The sequence below is a fragment of the Chroicocephalus ridibundus genome, chromosome 2 (assembly GCF_963924245.1).
Source record: "Chroicocephalus ridibundus chromosome 2, bChrRid1.1, whole genome shotgun sequence".
In the NCBI taxonomy this organism is placed as follows: Eukaryota; Metazoa; Chordata; class Aves; order Charadriiformes; family Laridae; genus Chroicocephalus; species Chroicocephalus ridibundus.
The window spans coordinates 21,969,070-21,996,063 of NC_086285.1; the positions used below are offsets into that span (position 1 = coordinate 21,969,070).

Below are 26,994 nucleotides of genomic sequence, written 5' to 3' on the forward strand. Positions count from 1 at the left end.
AGCGATAAAATTGAGACGCAAATCCCATCATGAAAAAAATTTACTTAAAAAAAGATAGGCAAAATGTGGAATGAAAAGTAACATTCTTCTTTGGCTGGATATAAGGAGAAACCTTGTCATGCTCGACAGTCAAGCAGTGGCGGAGGTTGCCCAGAGAGTCCGAGTAGTCTCCATTTATGGGAGTTTTCAAGACTTAACTGGGGAAATTCCTGAGTCACCTACTGTGATCTTGTATCTGGCCCTGCTTTGAGAACCAGGTTGGACGAGAGATCTCCTGAGGCCCTTCCAGCCTGAATTGCACTATAATCCCATGGAATTGTGCTATGATTGTCCTTCACAGCAGAGAACCAGACCAAAGACGATCAGAACAAGTATAAAAACAGTGGTCCAAACTTCCTGACTTAATTCCAGGTCCAAGACCACGAAAATATTCTTGCTCACTTTTAACATAGACTAATTTAGTTTAGGAGTTTGATAGTATATGCAAATTTTTATATTCTGTCACACATAGTAAAACTGATATAATGTGTATTTTTAAAATTTAACAAACTGCCACAGCTAGGAGTCTTTCTCAGACCTCTAAAAAAGGCAGTATGTAACATATTGATTCAGTGAGCCACAAGAAATGAGTTGTTTGCCAAGGGCTCACATCACTGCTTGTACTTTTACTGGGGTACTTAACAACTAAAAGTGTGCCCAGTAAGGGTGCTTGCTGAACAGCAAGAAGATACTTTCATGAAAGCTGGGGTTATAATTGTTAATAAAGTTAAATTCTTTATTTCCCATAATTTTAATCAAACATCCTCCATACATGGTGACATTACTATGTTTAAAACTTTTCATTTAAAACACATCTTCTTTTTGTCCTAAACATTGGAAACTGACTCTATTTTATGTTAAAGAGTGAATTGTGCAGAGGATTGTGCAGAGAAATGTGGTGATGTTTGGTAGATTTAAGTATGGTAGTCAAACATGCAATGTTAATTCGTACAAGTAGCAAAAGGACTTCAAGTGGGATTAAAACTAAAACAGAATGGTCACTTCGTCTTGGCAAAAATTTTGTGTATAGGTGTAACTGCAGTGAAGTTGTGATGAAGCACTGCTAATATAAGCTCTGAGATTTTGCTCCTTCTAGACACAGAAATGCGAATACTACTAAAGCAAATATTACTATGTCCTGATGTAGTAGAAGTGCTATTTCTCTTACCTTTAAGACTCCTGTTTGCCTAGAAGCAAACATCCAGAACCAGAACCGAACCCTACAGATTCCAAGGCTAGCTGGGAACAGGTTGGTAGTAATTATCCTTGCTCTGTTTCCTTCCTTCTGGGCAGACGAGTTTACATACAAAAAATGCTGTCCTTTACCTTAATAAAAAGATAAAAAACCATGTATAGTTGTTCGATACTACTTGATGCTTCAGACCGTTATTGCACACACAGATACTGATATCTTTTACCACATACACATATACCCTACATTGGTTGTACAGAGATCTTCCATGTTAATACTTTGTGTATTTCTGGTGTTTACATACAATATTAATATAACCTTCCTCAGACCTCACTCTGTTTTGTTTTGGTTTTATCCTTGTGTAAATACTTGATTTGTATTTGAATAACAAATTTAAAACGTGTTGCAAACACAAACACTCACTCACAGATTCTAAGGATCAATTTGAAGGTTGACATTGCAGGAGTCAGGAGCACCTTTGCTGATAGTTCAACATTTCCTCAACAGCCATTACAATTTTCAAATAGTTCAAATAGTTTGAAGCAATCTTATTTGAGATGATGTTTTCAGGTGAGATTATCTGGGTTTCATGTTATGCCTCAAGCTTTTTCAAAAACACGTAAGGAGAGAAAAAGCTATTTGAAAGATTATAATGACACAGATAGACTATATTCTTCATAAATAGAATGGTCCTATATAGTTGCACACTGACCAGCAAACTCAAAGACTAAGGTGCCTGCCTCCTTGATAAATGATATATGGCAAAATTATATATGATATATAGCAAAAGTTAAACAAGCTTGCTTGTTTAAACTTGTTTAAAAACTTGCTGAAGTTTTCGAGGGTGAAATGTTCTGCACTTGATCAGCTACGTCCTCTGAATATTTAAATCACTCATGGATGCAGTGGCAAAAGGTTGAAAGTGTCCTGGTTTTAGGCAGGAAAGAACAAATTGAGAAGAAAATGTACAGAAAGTAATATTTTTAAATTTGAGACCAGCATAAGGTAAACACTGGTCAGATTGCAAAATGTTAAAAAAGTAAAACAGTTGTTATTTACCACTAAAAGTCTTTCTTTTCAAATCACAGAGCTTATTATCTTCTCCCAGAGACTGACCAATGCAATGTTATTTTTGTTAAACTGAAGTAATCTTTTTCAAAAGAACATTTCTATCCATCTGAAATCTGTAGTGTCAATTTAAGTTGTGCTAGATGAAGCAATATAGGACACATCTAAACCAGTATGAGTTTCCTCCCCACAAAGTTGTACCGATATGCTTAATAAAAGTTGGTACAATATCACAGGCTTCTTTATATTGCCGTAATGGCATATATGGTCTGTACAATCAATTTATACGCCTATGAACTACAGGAAATGAGTTTGTAACAAGAGGAGTTGGATTTGGGTCAGGAATGGGCTGATAGATACTTTTGGACAGTACAGGTCACCAGTCTCTAGGCTGTTTGCAATTCTGACAAGTGATTCATTTTTTCTAACGTGAGTATTTCTTGCCCAGTTAATTTACAAGTAAATTACAAATCTGGGTAATTTTGCAAACACATTTGCTCTAATTTTGTTTTCCTTTTGCTTTGTTTTTTATTAACTTTGTTTTTCTTACAATTGCTGGGTAATCTCACAGAAGCAAAGAAGAACCGATTAAATGAGAGAAACTGAAATAGAAAAGCACACAAAATCTCCTTGAACAGGCATCGGCTAATGGTTGTTTTGTCATCACACTGCATCAAAGGAACAGCACGAATGCAAGTCAGACTACTGATTTGCAAGGAACAGCTTGCCTGGGACCACTGGAATAGTTTCTACCTCTACCTGTCTGTTCCATCCCTTTCCAAGAGGAATGAACCTCCATGTTTACAAGCCTGCAATAGCAGCACAAACTAGTATGGATGTCTGCTTCCTCTAAATGAAAAACTGTGATTTGTGTCAGATAAGCATGATCAGGTGACCAGTTCCTGCAGCAGGTATAGAATCCTCTAAAGGAAAAGGCAAGATAAATGAGTAGGACAGAAATGGCTTCAGCCACATGTTGATAAGGTGTCTCTGCAGATTTTGGAAATGTAAAACACCAAAAAAGAGTCAAAACCTGGAGATCGTGCTGCTTACAAATTCAAGTGAAAAACACTAGAGATTGTGATACTTCTGCATTGAATACTAACTATTCTTTGCTGATTAGACAGGAATTAAAATAGGGTTTCTAACCTTTAAAGCTTCTGGAAAGGAAAGCTAAACAATAGAGACTGGTACATTTATGATGGAAATTAATATTCCGTCCAGGTTTATTGTACTGTATTATATATTCTATATAATATATTATATGATTTTATATTTATATAATATAATATATAATTATAACTTGCTGTCTAAATAATACAGATAACCCTAATTGTCTACCAATAAACTTCATTCTCCTAACAATCAATAAGCGTTCTGGTAGTAGTCTGTCAGCAACATCTTGTAGGGACACCTCAGGAAACACTTCTATACTATTTCTGGCAAGCCAACGTCAGGGAGATAAGTTAAACCAAGATCTTGTGTGCATCCACACACGCTGCTCCTCAGCCATTCTTTAAGGACTAGTGTATGATTGCATGTTTTTCTACAATTCATGAGGATGGTACCACACTCCAGGAAAAGTAGATTATTCAAAATGTTGACAAGGAGAGGAGTGCTATTGTAGCTAGTTACACTTTCAGAGAATTCAGCTTTTAAAGCTGGACTTTGTATAGCAGGAATTTGTCATTCATACTGCACACGAGGTTTCATACAGAGATTTCATTTGAATCCAATGACTTCTATAAGAAGTAAACAAAACACTAGTGAAAGGTGAGAAAAACACAGAGCTGGTGATAGGGAGAGTGAAAGATAACAACAGACTAAGCTGGGTTCTCAGAAACACTGGTTCTTGAACATGAGTTTGTTAGAGGTCAGCAAGATGTCCTAATGTTGCTTTGTCCGGGTGCAAGCTAATATTGGAAACACAAAGCTGATACTTCCATGGAGCTGCCTATAAAAATGCCTACAATGCAACACGGTCTTCCAGAGATTGACTGCAGCACAGTCAGGGTCATCAGGTGGTCTCAGTCAAGGTGCTACATAATATAAACTCTACGCTATGTGCTCGGGTGACCTAAGAGAAATGGACGGCTGGACTATTATTTGCACCTTTGTTTATCCAAAGGTGTTGAGCCATTCCGCAGTGGATGGGTTCACCGTCGCAGCATTTCCGAGTGAGACCTGACGGATTATTTTAGCGACTCATGATTGCAGACTTGGAGACAGTTACTGCATTTGCACAGGCATGCTGGACTGTTTTAGAAAGAGGTCTGTTGTGTCCCAGATGCGATGATTAATTACTATCTTCACATTATATTTAGCAGCTCATTGCCTAGGAAATTACTAAACAAATGCATCAAGCTGAAGCGGAGTATAAGGAATAATATAATCAGGACAACTCTGAAAAGAGCAACCTATAAAATTACAGTGCTGCTGAAGCGATGATTAAAAAGGTTGGTAATAGGCTACTATGCCAGGCTGTTTGGTTTTGTGTTCAGACAGAGCTAGAAGTTACCAGAACATATAAATGACAAGACATAATGTGTCAAAACATTTAATATATATTTCGTATGGCTTTTTCATGATACATATCCTCTATTGTCACTTCACTATAAAAAGGAAACATTTTAAATGCTCGTTGAAACTGCTTTGTGAACTGTGCTAATTGCTCGCTATGATTTGTCTGCATATACAGAAAGCTCAATGGAGATTTGCTTTTATCGTGACACTAATTTACAGGATTTACGTTTTCAAATTCAGTGAATATTTCATTTTCCCCAAAGCGATGTAGGACACATGCCAATACCTGGTGTATGGTCGGTATCAGGACCCATTTGCCCAGTGACAGCACTGTTGCTAATATCCCAGTCAAAATCATCACTAGGGTCTTGTGTTAATCCACATACAGTGGTCCATTCTTGATCTTGTGTTTCAAAATTACAGCTTCCAGGAATACTTGTGTAGTAACCTGAAAATACAGCAAGAAGTGTATTATTATCCCAGCTCTTAGATGTAAAAGGCTATAATGAACATACTGTACTTGGTAATGGAAAGGGTTCTGTTTGGCTAATGCTATGATTCCTTGTGTTACATGTACTGACATTAATAATATATGGCAGTTAGTAAGGAAAAAAAATTCACCCTTTGCTTCCTGAGCAGGTATAAACAGCCTTAAATGTTATTACAGATATATGCCCATGTAAGTCTTGACAAAAAAAATGATGACTTCACCAATTTTAGTTATTATTCAAGGTGAATGGACAGGATGATTCCCAGCCAACCAGCTAGCAAAACTGGACTCCACTTCCACGGTGACATTTTTCATGAAAACATGTTCTCTCATCCTTGTGAGTGTTATTCATGAAGGTAGTTTTATGATGAGAGAGAAGTTCTAGTGAGTAGGACACTGACTGAATTCAGGAGATCTTTGTGAAACTTCCCATTTCTAGACCTGCCTCTGATATTTCAGGTGACTTTGGAAAAGTAATTAAAAAAATTATACAAATCCTGTTGTAGAGATGAAGAGTTGAATCAAATAGCATCATAAACTCTTCTTTGGCTTTTAAAAGTCTTTTCCTTAGCTATAAAGCAGAAGCAGGTACACAATTGCTGAGTGAGAGTAAGGACTGCCCCTCTGAAAGGATTCTGGGAAAAGCTTCCAAACTATTAAACATCACAGCCAGTTGTGCATTTTAGAAACAGGTCTGACTGTGATTATTTCAGAACTTCAAATGCATTTGTGGATTTTCAGTGTGTTTCTTGATCTAGAAGTATTCTGCAACATTAAAATAAAATTGTCTAAGTATTGTTGTCAAGGTATAAAAGACACAGATAAAAAGAACAGATTTAATCAACTTTTAGTGATTTTTTTTTTTCCTATTTTCTACTTCGATGCTACAAGAACTACTGATGTCATTCTTTGTAAAAATAACTCATAAATATCATCGACCTATTTTGTATGACCAAGATCTGCACATGCACTGACTGTAACCCCATGGGCTTGTCTTTCTGTAAAAATGTGTCACCTTAGCTAAATGTATAGGACAAATATCTTAAAGGAAGAATAATTTTGATCCAATGAATAACGTATATCCCACTGAATGCTAGGAGAAGGATCTGTACTGTTCTGTAATGTACTACAGTCTCCCTGTACTGCAAGGGACTGAAGCATCTGTCATGAGGAGCGGCTGAGAGACCTGAGACTGTTCAGCCTGGGGAAGAGAAGGCTCAGCTGAATTTTATCAGAGTATTGACATATACTCAGCAAATACTTGCTGAGTAGGTGTAAAGAAGACAAAGTCAGACTCTTCTCAGTGGTGCACAGTGTCAGGACAAGAGGCAGAGGGCATAAATCCAGGAAGCACTTTTTAAGGTTAAGAAAAAATTTTTTTTCTTTTAGTGTCAGGCTAGTCGAACACTGAGACAGGCTGCCCAGAGAAGTTGTGGAGTCTCCGTTCTTGGAGATATTGAAAACCTGACTGGCATAGCCCTGGGCAACTTACTACAGTAGACCCTGCTTCGAGCAAGAGGTTGGACTAGATGATCTCCGGAAGGGCTTCCCACCTCAACTGTCCTGTGCTTGTGTTAGTGCTGTTCACAGTATGGCCTTCAGGAATCATAAAAGGAATACACAAGTGCCCTGGGCATCCACACTGATGCTGAATTACAAGCATCATGTAAGCCTAATAAAGCCTAACTGCAACACCAAACACCCTCACACGCAGGTAGGGCAAAGAAGGGAATCGAAATAGCAAGCACAATTTTCTTGTACAGTTCTAACAAAATCAAAGTTCAAATGCATTTGGAATTTATTCATAATAGATGACCAGACTTCAGGAACTTTACCCTAACATCTTAACAGTTCTTTCAGAGGGCAATTATTAATAAGTATTTATGGACAATATTTACAAGCTTGACGGAGTCACCCAACATATCTGCACCTGCTGGGTACTTTTTATTTTATGGGTAAACAGAGCCTATTTAGAAGCCACCAGAAGAGGATTATTCCATTTATCTGAAAAATTGGTTTTATTTCAATAATTCAAGCACTCCTCTATCTGGTTCATCAACACTGAGATTTGCTATTAATCAAATCTGGGTGTATAATTGGCTGCAATTCATGAAAATAGAATCTGCTTTCATTGTGTTTTTTTCACCTCAGTACTTCCAGTGAGGTACTGAAAGAGACTGAAAATTTTGCAAGATTGTCTGACTGGACTGAATGAAGCATAGAGTAAGTAATTTCCGTGAGTTTATTTAAAAAAAAAAAAAAAAGAAAGTCCTAAGTGGATACAATTCATTTCAACCAAATTCTGTTGTAAATCCTGCACAGAGGAATTGCTGCTGAGTAGATTATGGTCCATTTACTTCTTTCAAGTTACACCGGTATAAAACCATAGTAGAACACGAAATAAGCTCGGACTGTGAGCTCAGAGAAAAGAAGAAAAAAATGCAGAAAAATGTGGCCATAACCTCTTCTGATGAGGCAGGTTAGACTGTGAAGGGCTTTTTCTGTACCTGTTCTGCTCTCCTTTCTGCTTAAGCATCTCCTGTTTCCTTTTCGTTAAAAAATGATGTTTCCATATCTAAAAGGTATTATGTGCCCATTAATGTTGTTTATCCCCATCTATAAGGTATACGCTCAGGGATAAGGAGTGTTTATCCAAATGTAAAGCCTCATTTGTTGGAACTAAGATATAGCAGATAGGGAAATATTATACCTGAGGCTTATCCGGGTATCCTGTATGACAGATTATGCTATCTCTCCTCTATTACTAACTTGATATTTTGTCAGCAACGGCAAAACTACAGACTGATGAAAATATATTGATGGAACTATAGCCTTTCTGTCTACAGTAAAAGGATAGTTCACTCCGTTTATTTAAAGTGAATATCAGTTTGTTGGGGTTTTTTTTTCTTCCCTTGGAAAAGCTTTTCTGCAGTATAGCAAAGACTGTGTTGCTTTACTGTGATTCAAAATCATTTATAGCCTGAAATGTTTCCATCTATTATCTAAGAAAAGAGTGTTGATGCTATCACAGTCCTTCCAGACATCACAGAACGTCCACTGCACCCCCCTGCCAATGAAGCTACTATACCCTGTAACAATATTTACAGAATAAATTGAGTGCCTCGATAGTCTTCTGAATATCTTTACAGAGCAGTTTACGTTGGACAGCAATTCAGACACACCGTGTCTCTGTTACATCTGTAAAATGTTACAAGGGTGAGTTTACAAAGTATTTTGCTGATCTTACTTTTTCTAACTACTGAAAAAATATGAACTTTATATACAAGAAATACTGGTTATCTGTTTAAAATCTACCTTTTCTTCAAATCTACTTGAAAAAAGCTAGTCTTTTAAGGTTATTGTTCAACATAGATTCATTTCCATGAATATGCTCACAAAATTCACTGGAACGCAAAGAACTGCAGGAGGCAAAAACCAGCAATAGAGACACCAGCTTCAGTGTATGTATTTCAGAACTTTTACTTAAAAGTTATTTACTTTTATGAAAACAATAAAGAGGGAGAAACTCAAAGTCAAATCTCCTATAGTGACATCTTCGTATGTATTACAAGTTGTAAGTCTTCTGCCTGGCTGAAACAATATAATTTACATCACTCGATAAAGGGTCATTATTTTTGTAACCATTTCAAGTCCGAGCATTTAGCAACCCTATGCAAGAGAAAACATCTTTGACTTTCAGGGGATCACCAAGTATTGGTTGATTTCAATGGAGTACTTGGACTTCAACACAATGTGAGCACTGAATCGATGCATGTGATGCTTTTACTTTCTCTGTCTACCAAGGTTACTTTTGATCGTATCTGCATTATGGCAGAATTTGGCCCTCCAGCTCGACGATTAAGAATTAGACTGATTATTAAACTGTATATATGGATGGCTCGAGCTTCCTACTCCAAAAGTCTGCTCTGGACAGTGACTGCAAATAAACAAAGACATGGAGCAGGAACAAAGGCACAATGTTTTATTGCTTTTGAGTTTCAAGTCTGAATTGGAAAGCCTGTTAACTTGATCCAGATTTTCAAAATTAAGCTGTGTCCTTCCACCTCAAACAGCATTACTGAAGAATACCTACAGATGAACTTTGTCTCAGTATTCACTAGGACCTGAAAAATATAAACAGACTAGATTTTGTCTGTAATAGAGTAATAGCAAAAAAATATTTTCATAGCTCTGCAGTAGCAGCAAGAATAAAAAACAATGAATACGTAGTAGCGACACAACTCAGATCAAAAAGAAGAGATTAATTTGAGAGGAAGACAGGCCTGTTTTTAAATAATTACTTTTTATAGCAGAATCATGTCTAAATGTTATTGTGCTATAATTTGCTTACTTATCTTTTTTGTTCAACATTGAGAGCTCAACATGCTTTCAGCTTAATAAATGAGTTTACATGTTCTCTCAGAGTTATTTTGTATTGTAACCCATGGATTTTATTCCTTAAACTTGTTTTCAGTCCTAAATCTGGTTTTGGGGGTTTGGTTTTTTTATATTGAGTCTTTGGTTTGAGTAAGGTACACTTTTGCATCTAAATCACATTTAAATACTTTTTGCAGCAAATGTTTCTGAGGATCTGAAAATGTCAGAGCTTCTGAGCTGGGGGACCAGGCAACCTGCTTGCAATTATCTTCTGAGCAGCTGTGTGAATTCACCTAAGCTATGCTCCAGAATTGAAAGTTCTGATTTTAACTGGAGATTACATTAATACACGAAGAGATACTTACTGCAGTCGGCTTCATCTGATAGGTCTTCACAGTCTGGTTTATAGTCGCAGACAAACTGAGACTCTATGCAGTTCTCATTTCCACACACAAAATCAGTGAGGGCAGGGCATTCCCTGGGATTTTCTCCAACTGGAACCAAGAGGACAGTTAAACCAATATTGTAATTGAATTAAAGGATGCTCTTTTTTATTTGTTTAGCCATTATACACCATGACTTCAGTGATTTACTGCTTCCAGCAGATGTTGTTTGGTCTCACCCTTTTAATGGTGCATTACGCGTGTCTTAGACTAGCCTTGCCCCAGGCTTCCAGGGTAGGAAGAAAGAAAGTTCAGTTCAGCATCAGCACTACTGTTTTTTCAGTGTATTTGTTCTGCATGTTCCATAAAAAAGGGATCTGTGAGCTGTTGAAAAGTACACAGGCTAAAGGCTTTGTTCTGCTCATAATTACAGAACATCATTTTGAAAATAAGAACATTTTAAACTGAGAAAAATCACTGTTATACAATATTTACATAATGCATAAACTTTTAAAGCCTTTATAAGACATTTACATTTTTGAAGACTTTAGAGAAACTTCCTCTCTGAGTGTGTGAACTGCCCAGAAATTCCTCTTATGGGATTTAGTATGAGGATCTGTTTTACAACAATTTTTGATCATCTCTGAAAGTGAGTGAAAATCGTGTCATAAAATGAAAGTTAGTAACTTGCACATAAAGCACTAGGGTCAAAGCCAAAGACTGCTGAGATTCAGCCATCTCTGAACTGTCAGACTATAAAGAAACTTACATTAATTATTTTTGAGTTCAGTGCACTGGGTGTATAATTTCAGCTAGTACTAATTGAAACAGTTCTGATAATCCCAAATGCAACATTTAAGATGTACTCCTATTAACCTAAGATTGTTTTTCAATCTAGAGCTCCAAGTTGTGCAATAAAACATTTAGGAGAAAGTATTTTGACTCTATTCATTGTAATATGTTTCATTTTTTCCTTCAAACATGACTAAAATGTGACACGTCATTAAACACAGTCTGGACAGGACACCTTGATATTTACCTTTCTGCAGACCCATATTTCCAGAAGGGGAAGCTGTTGTCAGGGTATTAATCTCCCCAAATAGAGGTGCTTCCTGAATTTTACAGACTGAGGAACGACATTCTCATTGAAGCAAAATAGGAAAGGAGAACTAAAATTTTGTTTTAGTTTAAACACGTAAGCGAGGTAATATTAAATAAAGCAACAACACAGGGTTAAGAGTTAAACTTGCACTTAATGGAAAAAGCTATAAATGTTCTTTTTTGACATCGCCTTCTTCCAAACCTTTTGTTTAGCCACTAACCTAAACAATCCATTGTTTGCTCAGTTCTACACATAGTCTTACACCATGTAAAACATCCATACAGACATGGATTGTTGGTATACAGGCATAGGATGAGTTTTAAAGGAAGGGCATAGAGCTATAAAAACCGAGGGGAGTGTGTATTCGGGTTTTTTTCTTTTTACGAGAACAGAGGCTCCAACAGATTTGCTCTTGCAAATTTCTTGGGGAAGTTACTTTTGGTTTTCATTATGCTTTGCTCTCTCTTCTACGATTATTCAGTCCATAAACTTGTGGGGTCTGAAGACTATATGAATATGCTGCAAATGAAAAGACCACAATCCATTCCTTTCCCACAAAAAGAGAATATAGATAACAACCCCCCCAAAAAATACCCAAACAAAATACTATAGAATATAAACCACAAAAACACAAAGAAGCATTTCATAGCTTACGATAACAACCGAGCTTTAAATCAGCTGAGAAATAACTACTAGAATAACTAGAATCAGTGGAGGAATTAAACTGTTGATTTTCTCCTAGATCAAAGTTGACAGGCCACAGCACATATCCTTGTAAACCACCTTTTTTCCCTTACAGTAAACACTTGGGGACTAGACTCTCATAAATTAAAAAAAAATATTCAAACAATTATTATGGCATAGCAAAATGCTAATGGTTTATCATACCCATTTGTTTGGTTTCCCCTTGGAACTATAGCATTTCCTGAAAACCAGGACACCACAAGAAACTAGCACAGGACATATTTTAGATGAAGCCGTAACTACTGACTACATGTCATGCAAATCCCTATGCCAAATGAAATGGCAGCACTTGAAAAGGAAAAAGCATACACAGGATATCACTTTTCAATTAAGCACAATTTGGACTGATGCAGTGAAGAGCTGTATAACTTCTAAGTAGTTTTTAAGAGACCAATAGGACTAGCTTGGCTTTTGGATCACTAAACCCTACAAAAGAAGCATGTTAATGATGGTTGCCAAAGAACTTTCATTTACTTACACTCACTTTCCTTTCTACATATTTGGTTCTGTACAATGTAATGCTCTGAATACCAGCAAAGATAAGACCTTCCCTGGCAAGAATACATGTGTGTGTTTGTACATAGATAGAAAACAAGCAAGACACAGGTGCACATCGTGCACACCATAAATAAATTGTGACTCTACTGTGGATACATCACACGCTATATTTTTTTATCCATCTCCAGTAAATATTGTCTGTGGAAAACGAGCCCATATGGTACTCCCAGAATTTATAGTCATAACAAGATTCATTTGGAGATAACTGATAACTACAACACTATTACCCCAGACACTTTGTTTGAGTTACCAGGAAAAGATAGTCTATGAAAGAGCTCATGAAAACAGTCTTCTTTCTTTTAAGTTTGCTACTATAGGACAGCACTGGACCAGTGACTTTTCTCTGACACTGAGTGCAAGAGCATTCTTTTACCAATGTTTTGTAAGATGAAAATATTCCAGTGATACCCATTACATGTAAAACCATGGAAACAACCACACAGACCAAATATCATCTCTATAAGCTATGGATCTTGACTGTCTGAGACAAAATGGATAACTGCAAAAAATCTTCTGGTTTGATAGGTACCAGTAAGTTTCACAGATTGGGTATTAGGTTGACACGATGAATGTTCTTCTATTTAAAATACTTATCACGAAAGAACTGATTGATCAGATAGCCATAAAGAAGAGGTGCTCTTCCTGTGTTGCATTACAACGTTTAAGACTTAACAAAGGTTGTCAGAGGTTATGTTTGGCCAGTGTTATGTGCTTGTGACAGGTATTGGGTAAATCCTGAGTTATGGCTGCTAAAGGCTGCAGTGAGCAAGACCTTGAGCTGTTTTGAAAAGCAACACATAACTCAAAGTCAACTACACAGAGCTGCTGTTTACCAAGAGTATCATCTTCTCTGCTCTCTCCAAGAGGAATGCATGTACTCACTCAACAGTAAAACATCACCATGTCGACAGCATGAAATGTAACATCTAATGTATATTCAAGGAAAATTAGACTTTTCCATCCCTATTTATCTTTTTTAGAAATTAAGGCCCTTTCTCAGTAGAAAATTTTTCAAATTAAAATTGAAAATTCACCTCTTTCTATTATTTGGTTTTTGGGTTTTTTTGGTTTTGTTGTTTTTTTTTTTTAATTGGATTGTACAGTAAGAGTACACACAGGAATAATCACAGATAAAAAAATTAAAAATGTTTTGTTGAAAATATTACTCAATGAAAGTAACTTGACTTTCCAAGTTTCACCTTTTGTTTAAATTAAAATGCATGAAATGAAAGCTCCTAGAAGGTTTCATTAGAACTGGAACTCAACTGTGCTCAGTACTCTGAAGTTCAGAAATTATGAAACAGTTTGCCTCAAGCTTTTCATTTGCTTACCCCAATTGTTCAGTACCCTTTTCTACATGACTTTTTATAGAACATTAAAACTCTATTAGCAAACTCATCAATGATGTTTATGTCCATGGATGACCTTGGCAATCTTTTGCAGGGAAAACTAGATGAAAAGTTTCTACTCATGCAAGCTAGATATCATTTCAAATAAGGTTATTTTTCAATTCAAAAACCATAGGGAGTTGTCCTCACATAATGTGTCGTTTAAAAGGCCAGATTTAATTCAAAGATATGCATTGTCTCTGACATAAACAGCACATCTAACAAATTGTAATGACTCTTAGGAAAGAATTTCACCTGTAGATACAAAAGCCTGCCAATGGATTTAAAGATGCTCAAGGCAAGCAGCATTATGGTGCCTAAGGCCACCAAAAAAACTGTAAGAATAAAACAGTCATCCATAGTTCTGGAAACGTACAAATTTCTCTAAATGAAGCAATACAAAAGACATGAAAAAAAATTCTCTTCAACTTCTAGTGCTGATATCATGGGAGTATAAAAACCCATACCAGACAAGGGCAGAAATTTTTATACTTGATTAAGACTGAAAGACTGGCCTTAGCGTAGGATGTATCAGCAGGATAAGGAGCTCCTGCTCAAAATACCCTCATACAGGGAGCTGCTTTAATTTGCTTAATGCTTAAGAAGACACTAGGGAGAAGCACTGAGAACTGGGCAACAAGTGAGGGTCTGGTATTCTAGGCTTTATGCCTTTGGAGCCTGCACGTGGTAACAGAAAGAGAGAAAAGGAGATAAATCAAGTGTTGCTTTTACAGAAAATTTTTTCTCCTGGTAATTATGAACATGTTCAAACAGAGAAAAACTCCTCCTGAAGCAATTTGATGTGTTCTCTACTGCTTGGTCGTGTCTCCCCTGCCTGTCTCCCCTCCATCCTGATTGCAGCTAGATTATGTCTCAGAAATTTCAGCTGACTAGATTATTTTCAGAGCTTTTCAGTGATATTTACTCTACAAAATTACTGTCAAGCTGTTGTTTCCACTGTGATGCAGAATCAATGCAAACCACTCAATCATAGCACTCTCCCCCCTTATCACAGATATTTTATCATCTCAAATGAATATTGTATTTTTTTTATACATGGACTTGTCCTAGTGTGGTCCACAGGTGGTGGTGTGGCAGACCAACGGAGTACGGCACATAGGTGCAAGTCACAGTTATTTGCAACAAGGGGGCAATTCCTCAGCTAAATGTTCTTCCTGGCTGTACAAAATCATCATTAGATGTGAAATTCATCTTGGGTGTCGTATTGCACGGAGGCATATGATGGGTTACAGAAGATCAACTGTTATATGCAGTTCATTCCTATTGGAAAGGTACCTACCTTCTACAGCAATTTCATATGAAAATTAACCCAGGCTGGGGCAGTGTTCGTTCTTACAGCACCACCTTTATAGACAATGATTGTGAGGTTAAAAAAAAAATTTCAAACCCAGCCATCTCTACCCTCTATATTTTGCTAGCCTTGAGCAGCCTTCACTTTTGCCCCATTCAAAATATGTGGAGTTAAGGAATATACCATTGGATATGGAGAGTAAGCAATATGTGAACTGAATATCAAAATGATGAGATTTTAATATTATACTGAAAAGTTGCATTTGCAGCAATCTACCACCAAACCAAAGTATCTCTGAAGTCAGTAACTTGTTTTCAGGAGATTCATATGAGATAAACAGAAACTGAAAAAAAGGCTGACTTCTCTTCATGAAAAATGAGGTAAAAGCTAACACTTGTTTCTCATATTCAAAATATGTGGCAAATGACCTCAGATGTTTTCCTAATGAGAATCTGAGAGCTGCCAAATCAAGGAAAGGTGGCCAAAAAATCTTTTGGTTAAGCTCTTGTGCATTTTGTGCATAATCTCAAACAGTCCCCGAGTATTATAGACGTGTAAATGCCCACTGTACAGTGCAACAAAAAGTAGAGAATGCTGTGACTTTCAAGCTGCTGCCACATTTATATTCTTTCCTTTCTTTTATTTTTTTTTCAAAGACAACTGTCCAATGCAATATTATTCATTCCCTGAAGCCAGGCTATATAATATTTGCTTCTTCAGTAAAAATGAATTTATATATTTTCATAGATTTATAGAAAGTCTTAATATGCAATACTATTTAAGCAATCGCCTTGTGCACAGCGTGACTTGAGCAGGAATTCAAGTCTTCCCCCAGTGTAACTGCAGCAGCCCTGGCAAGCTGGGTTGAGGGAACCTGTATTTCCCCTGCATCCCTCCTGAGCACACTGCTTTCCCCATGGAGTCCTTTGTACGTGGACATTCGGGATGTCCTGCGGAAGGCAGCTGTGGCTGATTTTCACGTTTCCAGAACGGGGTTTATTTCTTGCCTAGAACCAAATTGTGCGTCATCTGTACCCTCTGCTGAGTGTAATGAAATCTGAGTTCAGTAAGATTTTCACTCAAAAAGGATAAAGCACATTCATGTTAATTTATGTTACAGTAACATAAATTAACTTAAGGCTACGAAAAACTACTAGACTTCTCAAAATGAGCTTTCTTCCTCTACAATGAAGCAGACTCAATGGATATCAGCAATTTTTAAATTGACAGCTCAGCATGAAATCAAAGAATGATTTCCTTCTAGAGGCAAATTCTGAACATCTGAACATTAGACTAAAAAATAAGAATTTTGTAATTTATTTTAGCATCTTTACTGAGAACTTTTAGCCTGGTGATGCAATTCCAGCGTTCCATGTCAGAATACCCTGACATTGACCTATTTATAAAAACAGGTGAAAAACATCATAAAACATTAAGATATTTTGGAGAGGAACAAAAGAATGAGAAAAAGATAAAACAACCCAGGTAACTGGACATACATTCTGGCTGAATACAAATGTACATCTTGAGTGACTAAATCGGCTCCGGCAGTTTTCTCTGCCTGAACTCCCTTCCTTCTCACTTCAGGGCCAGGTTTGTACTGAATATTTCTGTTACAAGAGCTTGAACTTTTCTCAAGTGTCTGAGCAGAAGAAACTAAATTCTCCACTAAATGTAAAGCTTTGCATGATACATAGCTGAGGATTCAAAGAGAACACTGGTTTATTTTAAAAATTAAAAGAATTGGCCTACGCACCCAAACACTAGGATGTTTTAGTTGTTTTCTCTCTGATCTGCAAAGCCAGGATGGAATTCTAATGAGAAAGGATTTCTCTGCTGAGACTTTCAAAGCTTCTTGTTTATGGGAGCATGGAAGCAAGGCTGTTCAAAGGATTGCAGTAACTTCACCTATGGTCTTTGCCATAAATAGTAGGTGAGGAGGAATACAAATGTAAGAGGAGAAAGGGAAAGAAAAGGTTTGCCACCAGGCAAAGCAAGCTTTATTACAGTTGAAAGAAAAATTCTATTCAGCTCAATTTGGTAAATCAATTTCCTATTAATAGGAGTACCGAGGCATTTTGATTTTGCTTTCTTTTAAAAACTGAATATAATTTTAATACCACTTCAAGTATGACTGAATATATACCCTATTTACCTTAAACATGAGAAGAAAATCTTGTGAAGTCTAATCCCAAACAGAATCCACAAAGATCACTGGAGCTTTAATGGCTCTTTCTTCTTCCTGGACTTCTATCACACTGAATTACCAGACCATGAATATATATATATATCAACTAAATAATCAACTATTCTAGAAATTTATGTTAAAGTTGAATTTAGAGTTATGAGTCATTTATTTTCATTTATCTTTCACTGTTGGTTTTTCAGGTAGTGCCCTGGGATGCCAAAATCAGTATATATGATATGCTTGAGTCAGGTGTGTGTTCATGTTTAAAGTCTGTGTTTTGTATCTGGAGTACAAGATACCTTTTCTTTAAAATTACAGATGCACAAAATTCAGCCTAGTGGCAACAGCATGTCTGACGAGTTGCACTCTTGATTCACTATTATATGACAGTGAGCCATCAGCTGGAAAAGCAATTCAATAATGCTTGAAGTGCTCTTTAAGGTTACCAGCCCACAGCTTATTTCTGACAGCATTTTTAGAAGATGTTATCATAAAGATAAGTGTCAGAAATCTCAAAAATAGAATTATCATTAGGGATTATTCTGCATAATACTCACAGGTATTTCACCTTTTTATTAAGGCAAAATTGCAGGTATTTTTTTCTCACCTGCAAATAATCTAATGCATGGTCAAAGTCAATTATTAAAAAGTGCAAGAGGTGACCACTCTAAACTCCATTCAGGTCACATAGGGTAGTCTGTCACTAAAATTATATAAAGAATTATTGTACAAGAAGGCAAAAAAAAAAATCAAACGTCATTAATCAATAGATTAATTAATATTAAGAACAATCTTCCTCTGGCTGTGATGTGACTTCACTGTTTTTGACATTTTTCAATTAAAACTGCAAAATAAAAAGATATCAGATTTGGAATTTAAATTATTTTTGCTATCAAAACATAACTTATCCTCTCACAACCAACTGATAAGACTCTTTTATACCTTCTTTTTTTTCTATCTCTGACGATATTTCCAAGACCTCTCACATTTTCAATAAATCCACAGTTGCTTCTTGACCTTCACTTCCATAGAAATCAGTGAGAGCTGAGGGAAATGAGCCTTGCAGGATAGAGCCCCAGAAGCTCAGATCATAATAAATAAAGTTATCTGTAGTGTTCTGCTGATATAGAAACTTTTAACTAATTATTTTTTAAAAGGAAATAGTGAAAAGATTCTCTTTCGTTGGTTGAAAAACTTCATATAACATGAGCTTTGTAAATCACAGCCGGGAAAGTGAAAAGCAAAGACTGCAGAGCTAATCCACTTCCCTGCGGATTCCCTTATGATGTGTACCGCTTCTTGCTATGACACACTATATGAAAGCAAGCTGAAGGAGAGCACATGCACAATAAAAAGTCTTTGGATTTATTAAACTCTGCTCTAGCCATTGAATATTACCATATTGGATAAAAGCAGTTCTAATAGTCACGTGTCAAAAATCCTCACGCAGACTGTCTCTCTCTTCCCTCTTCACTCTCTCCATTTGAGTACATTATTTCTGCAGAGAGGCAATTATTTTATTGTGTTGACTGCAAACCATGATCCAGGAATCCCATTCAGCAGCTTCCAAAAGGACAGTCTGTGAGGAGGAGGTTATGCCAAAATATCTGAAAGGTCCAGAATTGCTCTAACATTCTTCCTCGCCACTACATCCATCTGCTGGGAAGCAGATAAATATTCAATTTTTTTTCCATGCACTTTAAGGCTTTCTCCTTTCCATTCCTTTTTGTTTATTTCAAACATACTATTTAAGTTCTAATTATTTTCAATTATCTTCTAGGTTTTTCCTCTGCTTATGTAATTACTGTGGCTAGCATATCCATAATATTATATAAGATTTTAGCGTAACCTAATAAGTCTCAGTGGAGAATATGGATGTGGCCTTCCGTTCCCTTAGAGGACCCTGGCTATGTGTCTAGCTCACTAATTCTGCAGCTACAAACACAGTACATGAATAAGTGTTGTAAATCAAGTCATTTTGTTGAGAAGAAGCCCCTGACCCCTTCTGGTTTGTATGCTACTCTTCTCCTTGAGTTTGGCCACAGCAAGATTGTGTTTACCGTCTTTTAGCTTTGTTACAATAGACACAATAAAACTGTGAACCCTGCGCTGCAAAAAACCAATTTAGACATGACATGCTTTCTCTGTCCTGCACGCCCCAGTCTTGGGTCAGACTGAAATGTTATTTTTGAGAATCTGGCAAAATGTATTTTGTTTGTTTGTTCTACAAAGGTAAAGAATCAATAACAACAAGAATGAAAAAGGTCAGACCAAGATCCTTCATGTCATCATGCCAACAGGAAGGTCAGCATACCAAAAGTCTCAAGAAATTTAAGCAAGCAGATCTCAACTTGTGGAGTAGAAGGAAAAAAAATCACGGAGCTCTTACATGGAACTGATATGAAAGGCACTAAAGACAATGAAATGATTCCCTCTTGACTTTGGCTTGAGCTCAAATACCGTTATAGAGACAAGGAAATAAAAGAGGGGGGGGCATGTCATTTTTTTGGGTTTTTTTGTTTGGTTTGGTTTTTTATAGACACGCATTTGCACACATGCACGTACATACAGTTAAAAAGCAAATACATGACAGGGCTCTTATCCTTCTGAAGAGCAAAGAGATAAGCATAAACCCATTCCCATAGGATACATGCACCTAAACTTTAACGATATTCTGCTCTACCTATCGTACACTACTGGAGATGCTGTAAGTGAGCGTTTCCTGATTATATAAAGATTGTACCTTATTACATTGCAAAAACGTTCACCATACAAATGACAGCTCTATAAAGGATTAGCATCTCAGGTTTCTAACTTTTCTAATTCCATCTTTAAAAAAGGTGTATTTGTGTTGTATATTGAGCTCCAACTGTGTATTTCAAAATTCTATGAGAAAAGCCTCCTCTGAATCATCCATCTTCATAAACAATATTTTTTTGCAAAATACACAGGAATATCATTATGCCAAAGCTGTAAATATGTGAAAGTAGTCAGAGCACATGGTGCAACTGCTTTCCCAATAGAGCTTCTTGCCGAAGCAGCGCTGTAAACCAAATAGTTGCTATATGGTAATAAACCCTAGTTACTTTCTGAAGTGTTTCAGTGCAAAGGTATTTTAATGCAACACTGGTTATATAACACTATTAACATTCAGATTTATGGGGTCATAGACTAAAACCAATGTAAATTTCAGCAGTCTTAGTATTTTAAGAGATTTAAAATCCTTCATATGACAGCTTTCCAACTCCCTATTGAAACAATTTCCTTCCTTGCAATGACATCTCTGTGGAATATTTCCAGTTATGTTTATATAATGTCTATTTTCGGGTTATTATAAAATATGTGAGCTTAAGAGTAAGCAGAAATATTTTTTTTGTTATGTGAAGGTATGTTGATATCATCTCTATGAATTTACCAGGGAGTTTTCTTCTTCCTTAGAAAAATAAATCTTGCTATTTTTATTTTCTGAATGCCTTCATGAATCTGACTGTGAAATGAAGTGTTTAAATTGTTCTAGCCCCAAAATGGGATAGGATCCCAGAAATGTGATTTAACTAGACCCACAGCTTGGCAAAAAATTGCAAGAGCGATCAGCATCCTCTTTGCTATTCAAGGTGGTAGGGGAACGTTGACCTCTCATTACCTACCAGGACATCATTTTCTGTCTACCCTTGTCCGTTGGAGAATAATCACGTGTGTAGCAATGGGGACAATGAAACACTTAGAAAAAGCATAAGGGAATCACTAGCTTTCATGTCCCTGGAAGACCTTTTAAGAGCATATCTGCCTTAGAGTTTTACTAAAGTGCAGTTCTGAAGTAGGTCCCAAGTTGTATCCAGTTTCCATTCTTTGGTTTACACCACAGAGCAATTTCTTAACACAAAACTTGCATTTTCCAGGTGAAACTAGATCAAAAGATGCTCTCCAGAAGTGCATTTTCCATACTGCAGTTGATAATTGGCATCCAGACCACAGCAGGAGGTTAAAGCTTGCCCAAAAATCTTCCCCAAAACTCATATAGCGTTGATACATGGCATCAGCAATGATTACTTCACTCAAAAAATCCACTTATATTGTGTCAGACTGTTTCTTAGCAGAGGTAAAGACCACCTCCTTCCTTGATAGAAGCCACAATCCATCCAGTTTTTATCTTTCCTATTTTAGCCTATGTCCACAAAAAGATTTAAATAGAGTGAGTACCCTGTGAAGGAATCAAAGCTTTTCTTTGCTTTGCTGGCCTTCACACTCGAACTGAACTGGGAAAAGGAAAAGTGACAATGGTTGATTTGTGGTCTCAACTCATTTTTATGGCAAGAGCCTTTATGATAAACAGTGAGACCACAGGCTTCACTTGATATAATCTGAAATAATTTATATAAAATGACTATATACACCATCAGAGACTCAGTAATTTACCAATGAATTAAAGACGGAAAATTCTTACACGAAGCCAAATAAATTAAGGAAATGAAAACTCAGGCATTTCTTGGATTTACCTGCAATAATTTAGTGTGAGAACACTGCACTAATACAAGACTTTCTGTGTGAGTAGAAAATGGTATTGAAGTTATAAGACTGAAAACAGTGTACTCATAACTGATTTTATGAACAGTGACGTTATGATAAAAACAGGAAAACCATGATGTATTTAAAAACAAGCAAGAACATCCTACATCTCTAGCATCCCTCTAGAAACTTCCCTCTTGATCTTAGCATCCCTCTTGAACTTACATGTGGTGCAGTTGTTGAACTCTATGTCATCTATTGCGGCTCCTCCTCCTAGGTCTCTGGTGCGAATGCCTTCAAAGATAATTTCAAAATTCCTCAGTTTCCCCAAGTGTAACTCGACTTTGTTCCACTCGTCACCATGATTTCCTGATTCACTCCATATTTTCACAATCCCGTCATCAGTCTGAAGTTTGGAAAAAAAATAAATATAGTAAGATACACGTAAGTATGGATTATCAAATAACAGTTTTTGGGAAAAAAAAAAGAACTCAAAAAACCAGGGACAAGACTGCAAGACACACCTTGACATTCTTGTCAAGCAATGGTAAACATATGCTTTGCTTGGATAATAGGAAAAGCAGCAAAATGAGATGATTACCATAAAACACACATAAACATCAACAGTAGACGGACTCTTGGTACAGAAATTACTATGTGTATGATTGAACTCCAAAACAGTCCCTTTGGTAGAGTTGTATTTAACTTTATATAATTCTGAGGCTCATTCTTCATGTTTGGAATATATTACTGGCCGCAAGGTTAGTCTACCATTTTAAAATTAGGGTATAGATAGGTAAAATCTTTTAAAAGTTGTTACAATGATAGTATAAGGGAGAAAAAGCTAACAAGTATAAGGTAATCATATGCTTAGTGTAGTTTATTTGAAGGTAATTAGGAGCATTCTGACTTTTAAATACGCTGATTTATTTTAAGGCTTTTCTTTAAGTGTCCCATCATATAACGTAACGGGCAAGTCAGCAGCAAACAACATGCTTCATTTTTTAATAGTAGTATTGGAATGCAGATGCACCAGTTTCAATTGCTGTGAATAAATGACACATATATATGATGGCACCAAAAGTAAATATTTGCAAAATTTTGTATATGTCACAATTAATTTTTCCTTATGACTATGTGACTAATCATCCAAATTGTAAATGAGAAAATTTTTACTAGTCTTTTCTTATCAAAACCCATTAGTACTCCAGCTAGGGTTAATAAAAACACTGCGCAATGCATCAAGCAGCTAAATGTAATGCACAACAAGGGTTCTAAGAAAGTAGAACATGAACAAACAAAACCTAAGGAAAACAGAGATGACAGTAAAAATAGGCAGGGAAGCAAATTAATCACATTTCTTTATACATGGTGAACCTGTTAGATCAGATTTATGTTAATAAGATTGTCTTATGCATATTTACGATGAGGAAATGAAGTTTGGAGCTTTAGGTATTGTATTCTGAATAGGAAAGTGCAGACAAGTATGCACAAAAATATATTAACTGTTTCTGAATCAGGGAATTCATAGAATTCTTGGTATCTTTTAGAAGGAGGTCCTCAGACCTACCAAGCATAGAGATACTGAATCGTGGCTTGATGATGGCGTTCTGGAAAGTCATCATTAACTGTAAAGGAGTTAGTTGAAAACAATAAATTGCTAAAACTGATAATTGTTTTAAATTGCTAAATACAAAATAAAACACAGGGAAGCATCTCCATAACTGCATGTAAAACCATAATCCATATTCAGCTGAACAACCCCATCGCTCTACACTACTAATGGTGCTGGAGCAACAGCAATAGAAGCCCTTCAGAAGTCACGATGACTGAGCACACAAGCACCTACAGAGGCAAGTTTAGACATTGCATCTTCCATTATGTCTCATTGGTTTAAAGCCAATGATGCGCTCCATTAAAGACTAATATAACAGGGCCTCACTAGCACTTTGCACCACTAATTTCTCAGTCGATGACAACTGGTTATGATTTTCTCAGTGTATCTCTCCCAGTGAGACTCCTGGTTATTTATGTGCCATCATGTCAGAGATCCATTCTTTTATAGGGAAGGCCAAGCCCCTTTCAGGCCTATAATCAATGGAATTGAGGGGAACAGGCAATCAGAATGAACGTGAGACCCTTTCTAAAAGTTTCACTTGGATTTCAACCTGGAAACACAGCATAGAGGACTCTATATTAACACTGGGATAAAAAAGAGTAGATACAGTAATCAAAACTGATTTTAACAGTGGTAAAACAGTTCTTCAAACATAACTTAACTTTAACCATATTTTCCTTGTTCATCAATTATATAGTCAACAATTTAACTATTTCAGTAACTCAACAGTATCTATTCAATTGATTCTGATATTTTTGAATAACCCCCAAAAAAGCATTACTTATTGGGGTAATTTGTTTAGTCTGGAAACACCTTCCATCTATCCATTACACGAATAAAATGGATAGTTATGATGAGTTCCATTTGGCTTTAACAAATACATGGAAACATGGAAGAGAAAAAAAACTTCAAAAAGTTTTAACATTTAGTCCATTTTTTGTCTCTAGAACCTCTTCTGTCTGCCCTTGAGAACTATTTGGAATGCGAAAATTTCCCAAAAAATATTTACAAGAAATTACTGATTCATTTTACAAAAGCAATTCAGTGCTGTACACTAGTGGTGAATTTAGGAGACTTAAAATGAAGTGGATAATAGTAATACTAAATGATAAGGGAAATCCTTTACTTTTGTGCGTTTAAGTGAGATAGAAAAATTCAGAACTTGTATCTATCCCAACATCAAGGCCCAAATCTATAAAAAATTACATGCGTTTAAGTTTGGATGCACAGAAGTCAGTGGAACTTCTTAAAATATAGAGATATAAATATTTATACAAAATCTGGAAATGTTAAATGTAGCACAGTTAACTAGAATACGAGCCTCACTTCTGCTGTTAGCCTGATATCGATTGATTTCACAATATATTTTATTTTATTACATTCTGTTCAGACTTATGTTACATTTGTCATGCTGATTTTTGAGTAACGTATGCTGCAAGTACCAAGTAACACTGATCACATACTTTAGAAATATGGTGTCATAACCATAAAGTATCAAGTGTTTATGCAGTTATAGGAACTGGGTTATTTTTTCCCCACAGTGAGACACTGAAATACGTAGAAAACTTTTTGCTAGAAAGAATTTTTTTCAGGTAGAAACTTTACAACAGAAATGGGAGTCTCCTTGCAGTTCACAAATTCCTGAATATCCGTACACAAATAAAATGCAGGAGAGAGACACATTTCTTTTCCTGTCTGGGTTCAACAGTGGCAGTTCCCATGCAACAGCAGAACTTCATAAAGCATGAAAGGCTGATTTTTCACTTGCTCAGCTACACATCTACATAACAAAATGAAAAGCAAGCTCATCCCTTGCATAACTGCAGGAATGCTGTTCTAATCCAGAGTGAAAAATCCCTTCAAAAACACAAGCCCTGCACATTGTCTGCATGAAACAGCCAAGGAAGAGGTGGGAAAGGGAGACAAGCAGGAAGCTTGGCTCTCCTCTTCTCCCTGGGCCCAGACAGTAGAGCTGGCTTGGCTAAGGGGTGTAAGCTATACACTTCTTCTGGATACATACTTGGCATGAGAAGATCATCGTTTGTAAGCTTTGCAGATTCCATTTCATGAATTATTGTTTTGTTTTCTGCATTCTCCAGCTATTTAATCTGTCTGGTGCTTTGGCATTTCTTTCATATCTTTGGAATGTGTTTACTTCTAAAACAAACAAAAATACGGCCCGAGGAGGGGAGAAAAAATCAGTCTGTGCTTTGACCTGCCCGTTGCATCCAGAAATCCTTTGATCTTTTTCAGTCCCATATACTTGTATTAATATAAAAGAGAGGTATGTAAAAGAGATATATGACAATCAGAAGGACTGTGTTCCAGCGTAGAGGAGGCTGGAGGCCACAGTGTCACCTTTCTTTCTGTTTCTGTGAGGCTTATTCTTCTACTGACACACACTCATACTGAGTGTCTAGATTGTTCTTCAAACTGGGCTGGTGGCAAAAAGCCCAATCTAACTCTATGCTCCAACAGACTGATACAATACGGTTAAGATCTGTGGCTTTGGCAGATAGCGTCAGTGCTGCCTCTGAGTGTGTGGGTTGATCATGCTGGCTGTTGGTCAGGGCAGAAATCCCATTTTCCACTTAACCTCCTGGAGTCTAGCTACATGTGGTCCTTTACCAAAAAACAAAGCTGTGATCTGTCTTGCTGCCATTCATCCACATCTCAGGTTTCACGCCTCTTCTCCACTGTACACATCATACCCTAGGGTCCACAATTCCTTCTTCACTACACTTGCTTGCACATAATCCCAGCCTCTTTTCCTCACACCAGCACTTTTGTATCAAAGCCACATTATTACCTTCCTTACGTCTCATTACATTTGCCTTGGCCTTCCTTCCAGTTCTGATTTGTTCATCTCACACTCTACTGTACATTCCTAAAACCATGTCATCACCTAGTTTCCCATTTGCATCCTTTTGTTGCCTGCATTTCTACTCCAGCTAAGCAGAGTGATAGACAAGATCCTTGCATCACTTAAACCATCAGTCTACCATCCTCACCCAAAGAGGGTATTCCAAAGTAAAATGAAAAACTAGCATCCAGAAAACAGTGTACGTGAAAGGAAATACCCTTATCTTTCCAAACAAAAGGCTGAATTGCAGCTCTGAACTATGAGACTTGATTATAATATTTGTCTATTAGATATATGCAAGTCTTTGAAAGAGGAGAGAAGAGAGGGTCTCAGATCTCACTGATACAGAATGCACAAGCAAAATACTTTTGCCTTAAAAAAATGGTCAAAGCTAGTTTTTTAGCAAGGTATGTAATTTGACAGCAAAATGCTAACAATGACACATCACTGCTAACAAATGACAATCGCCAGATTTTTTTCTGTTCAAACTAAAATCTTATACTGTCTCTTCAATATCTTTCTGTGGATGTCTCCCTCAGCTGAGGGGAAGTGCCACTAAAATAACTTAATCTGTCTTTCTTAATGTTTCTTCTTACAAATTTTGTGAACAACCCCTCAATCTGCATGCCACTCAAGCTTGTAA

At 36.6% G+C, this 26,994-nt stretch overlaps 1 protein-coding gene across 1 annotated transcript in view; it reads right to left on the reverse strand.

Annotated features, from left to right (window-relative positions):
• Positions 1-26,994, reverse strand: part of MALRD1 (MAM and LDL receptor class A domain containing 1) — a 263,637-nt gene that overhangs the window by 74,872 nt on the left and 161,771 nt on the right. The window contains exons 29-32 of the mRNA XM_063323881.1: positions 22,096-22,276; positions 10,055-10,183; positions 5,109-5,270; positions 1,208-1,365 (exon numbers count right to left, since the gene is read on the reverse strand). Coding sequence (XP_063179951.1) covers positions 1,208-1,365; positions 5,109-5,270; positions 10,055-10,183; positions 22,096-22,276 — 630 coding nt within the window. The remainder of the gene's footprint in view (positions 1-1,207; positions 1,366-5,108; positions 5,271-10,054; positions 10,184-22,095; positions 22,277-26,994) is intronic.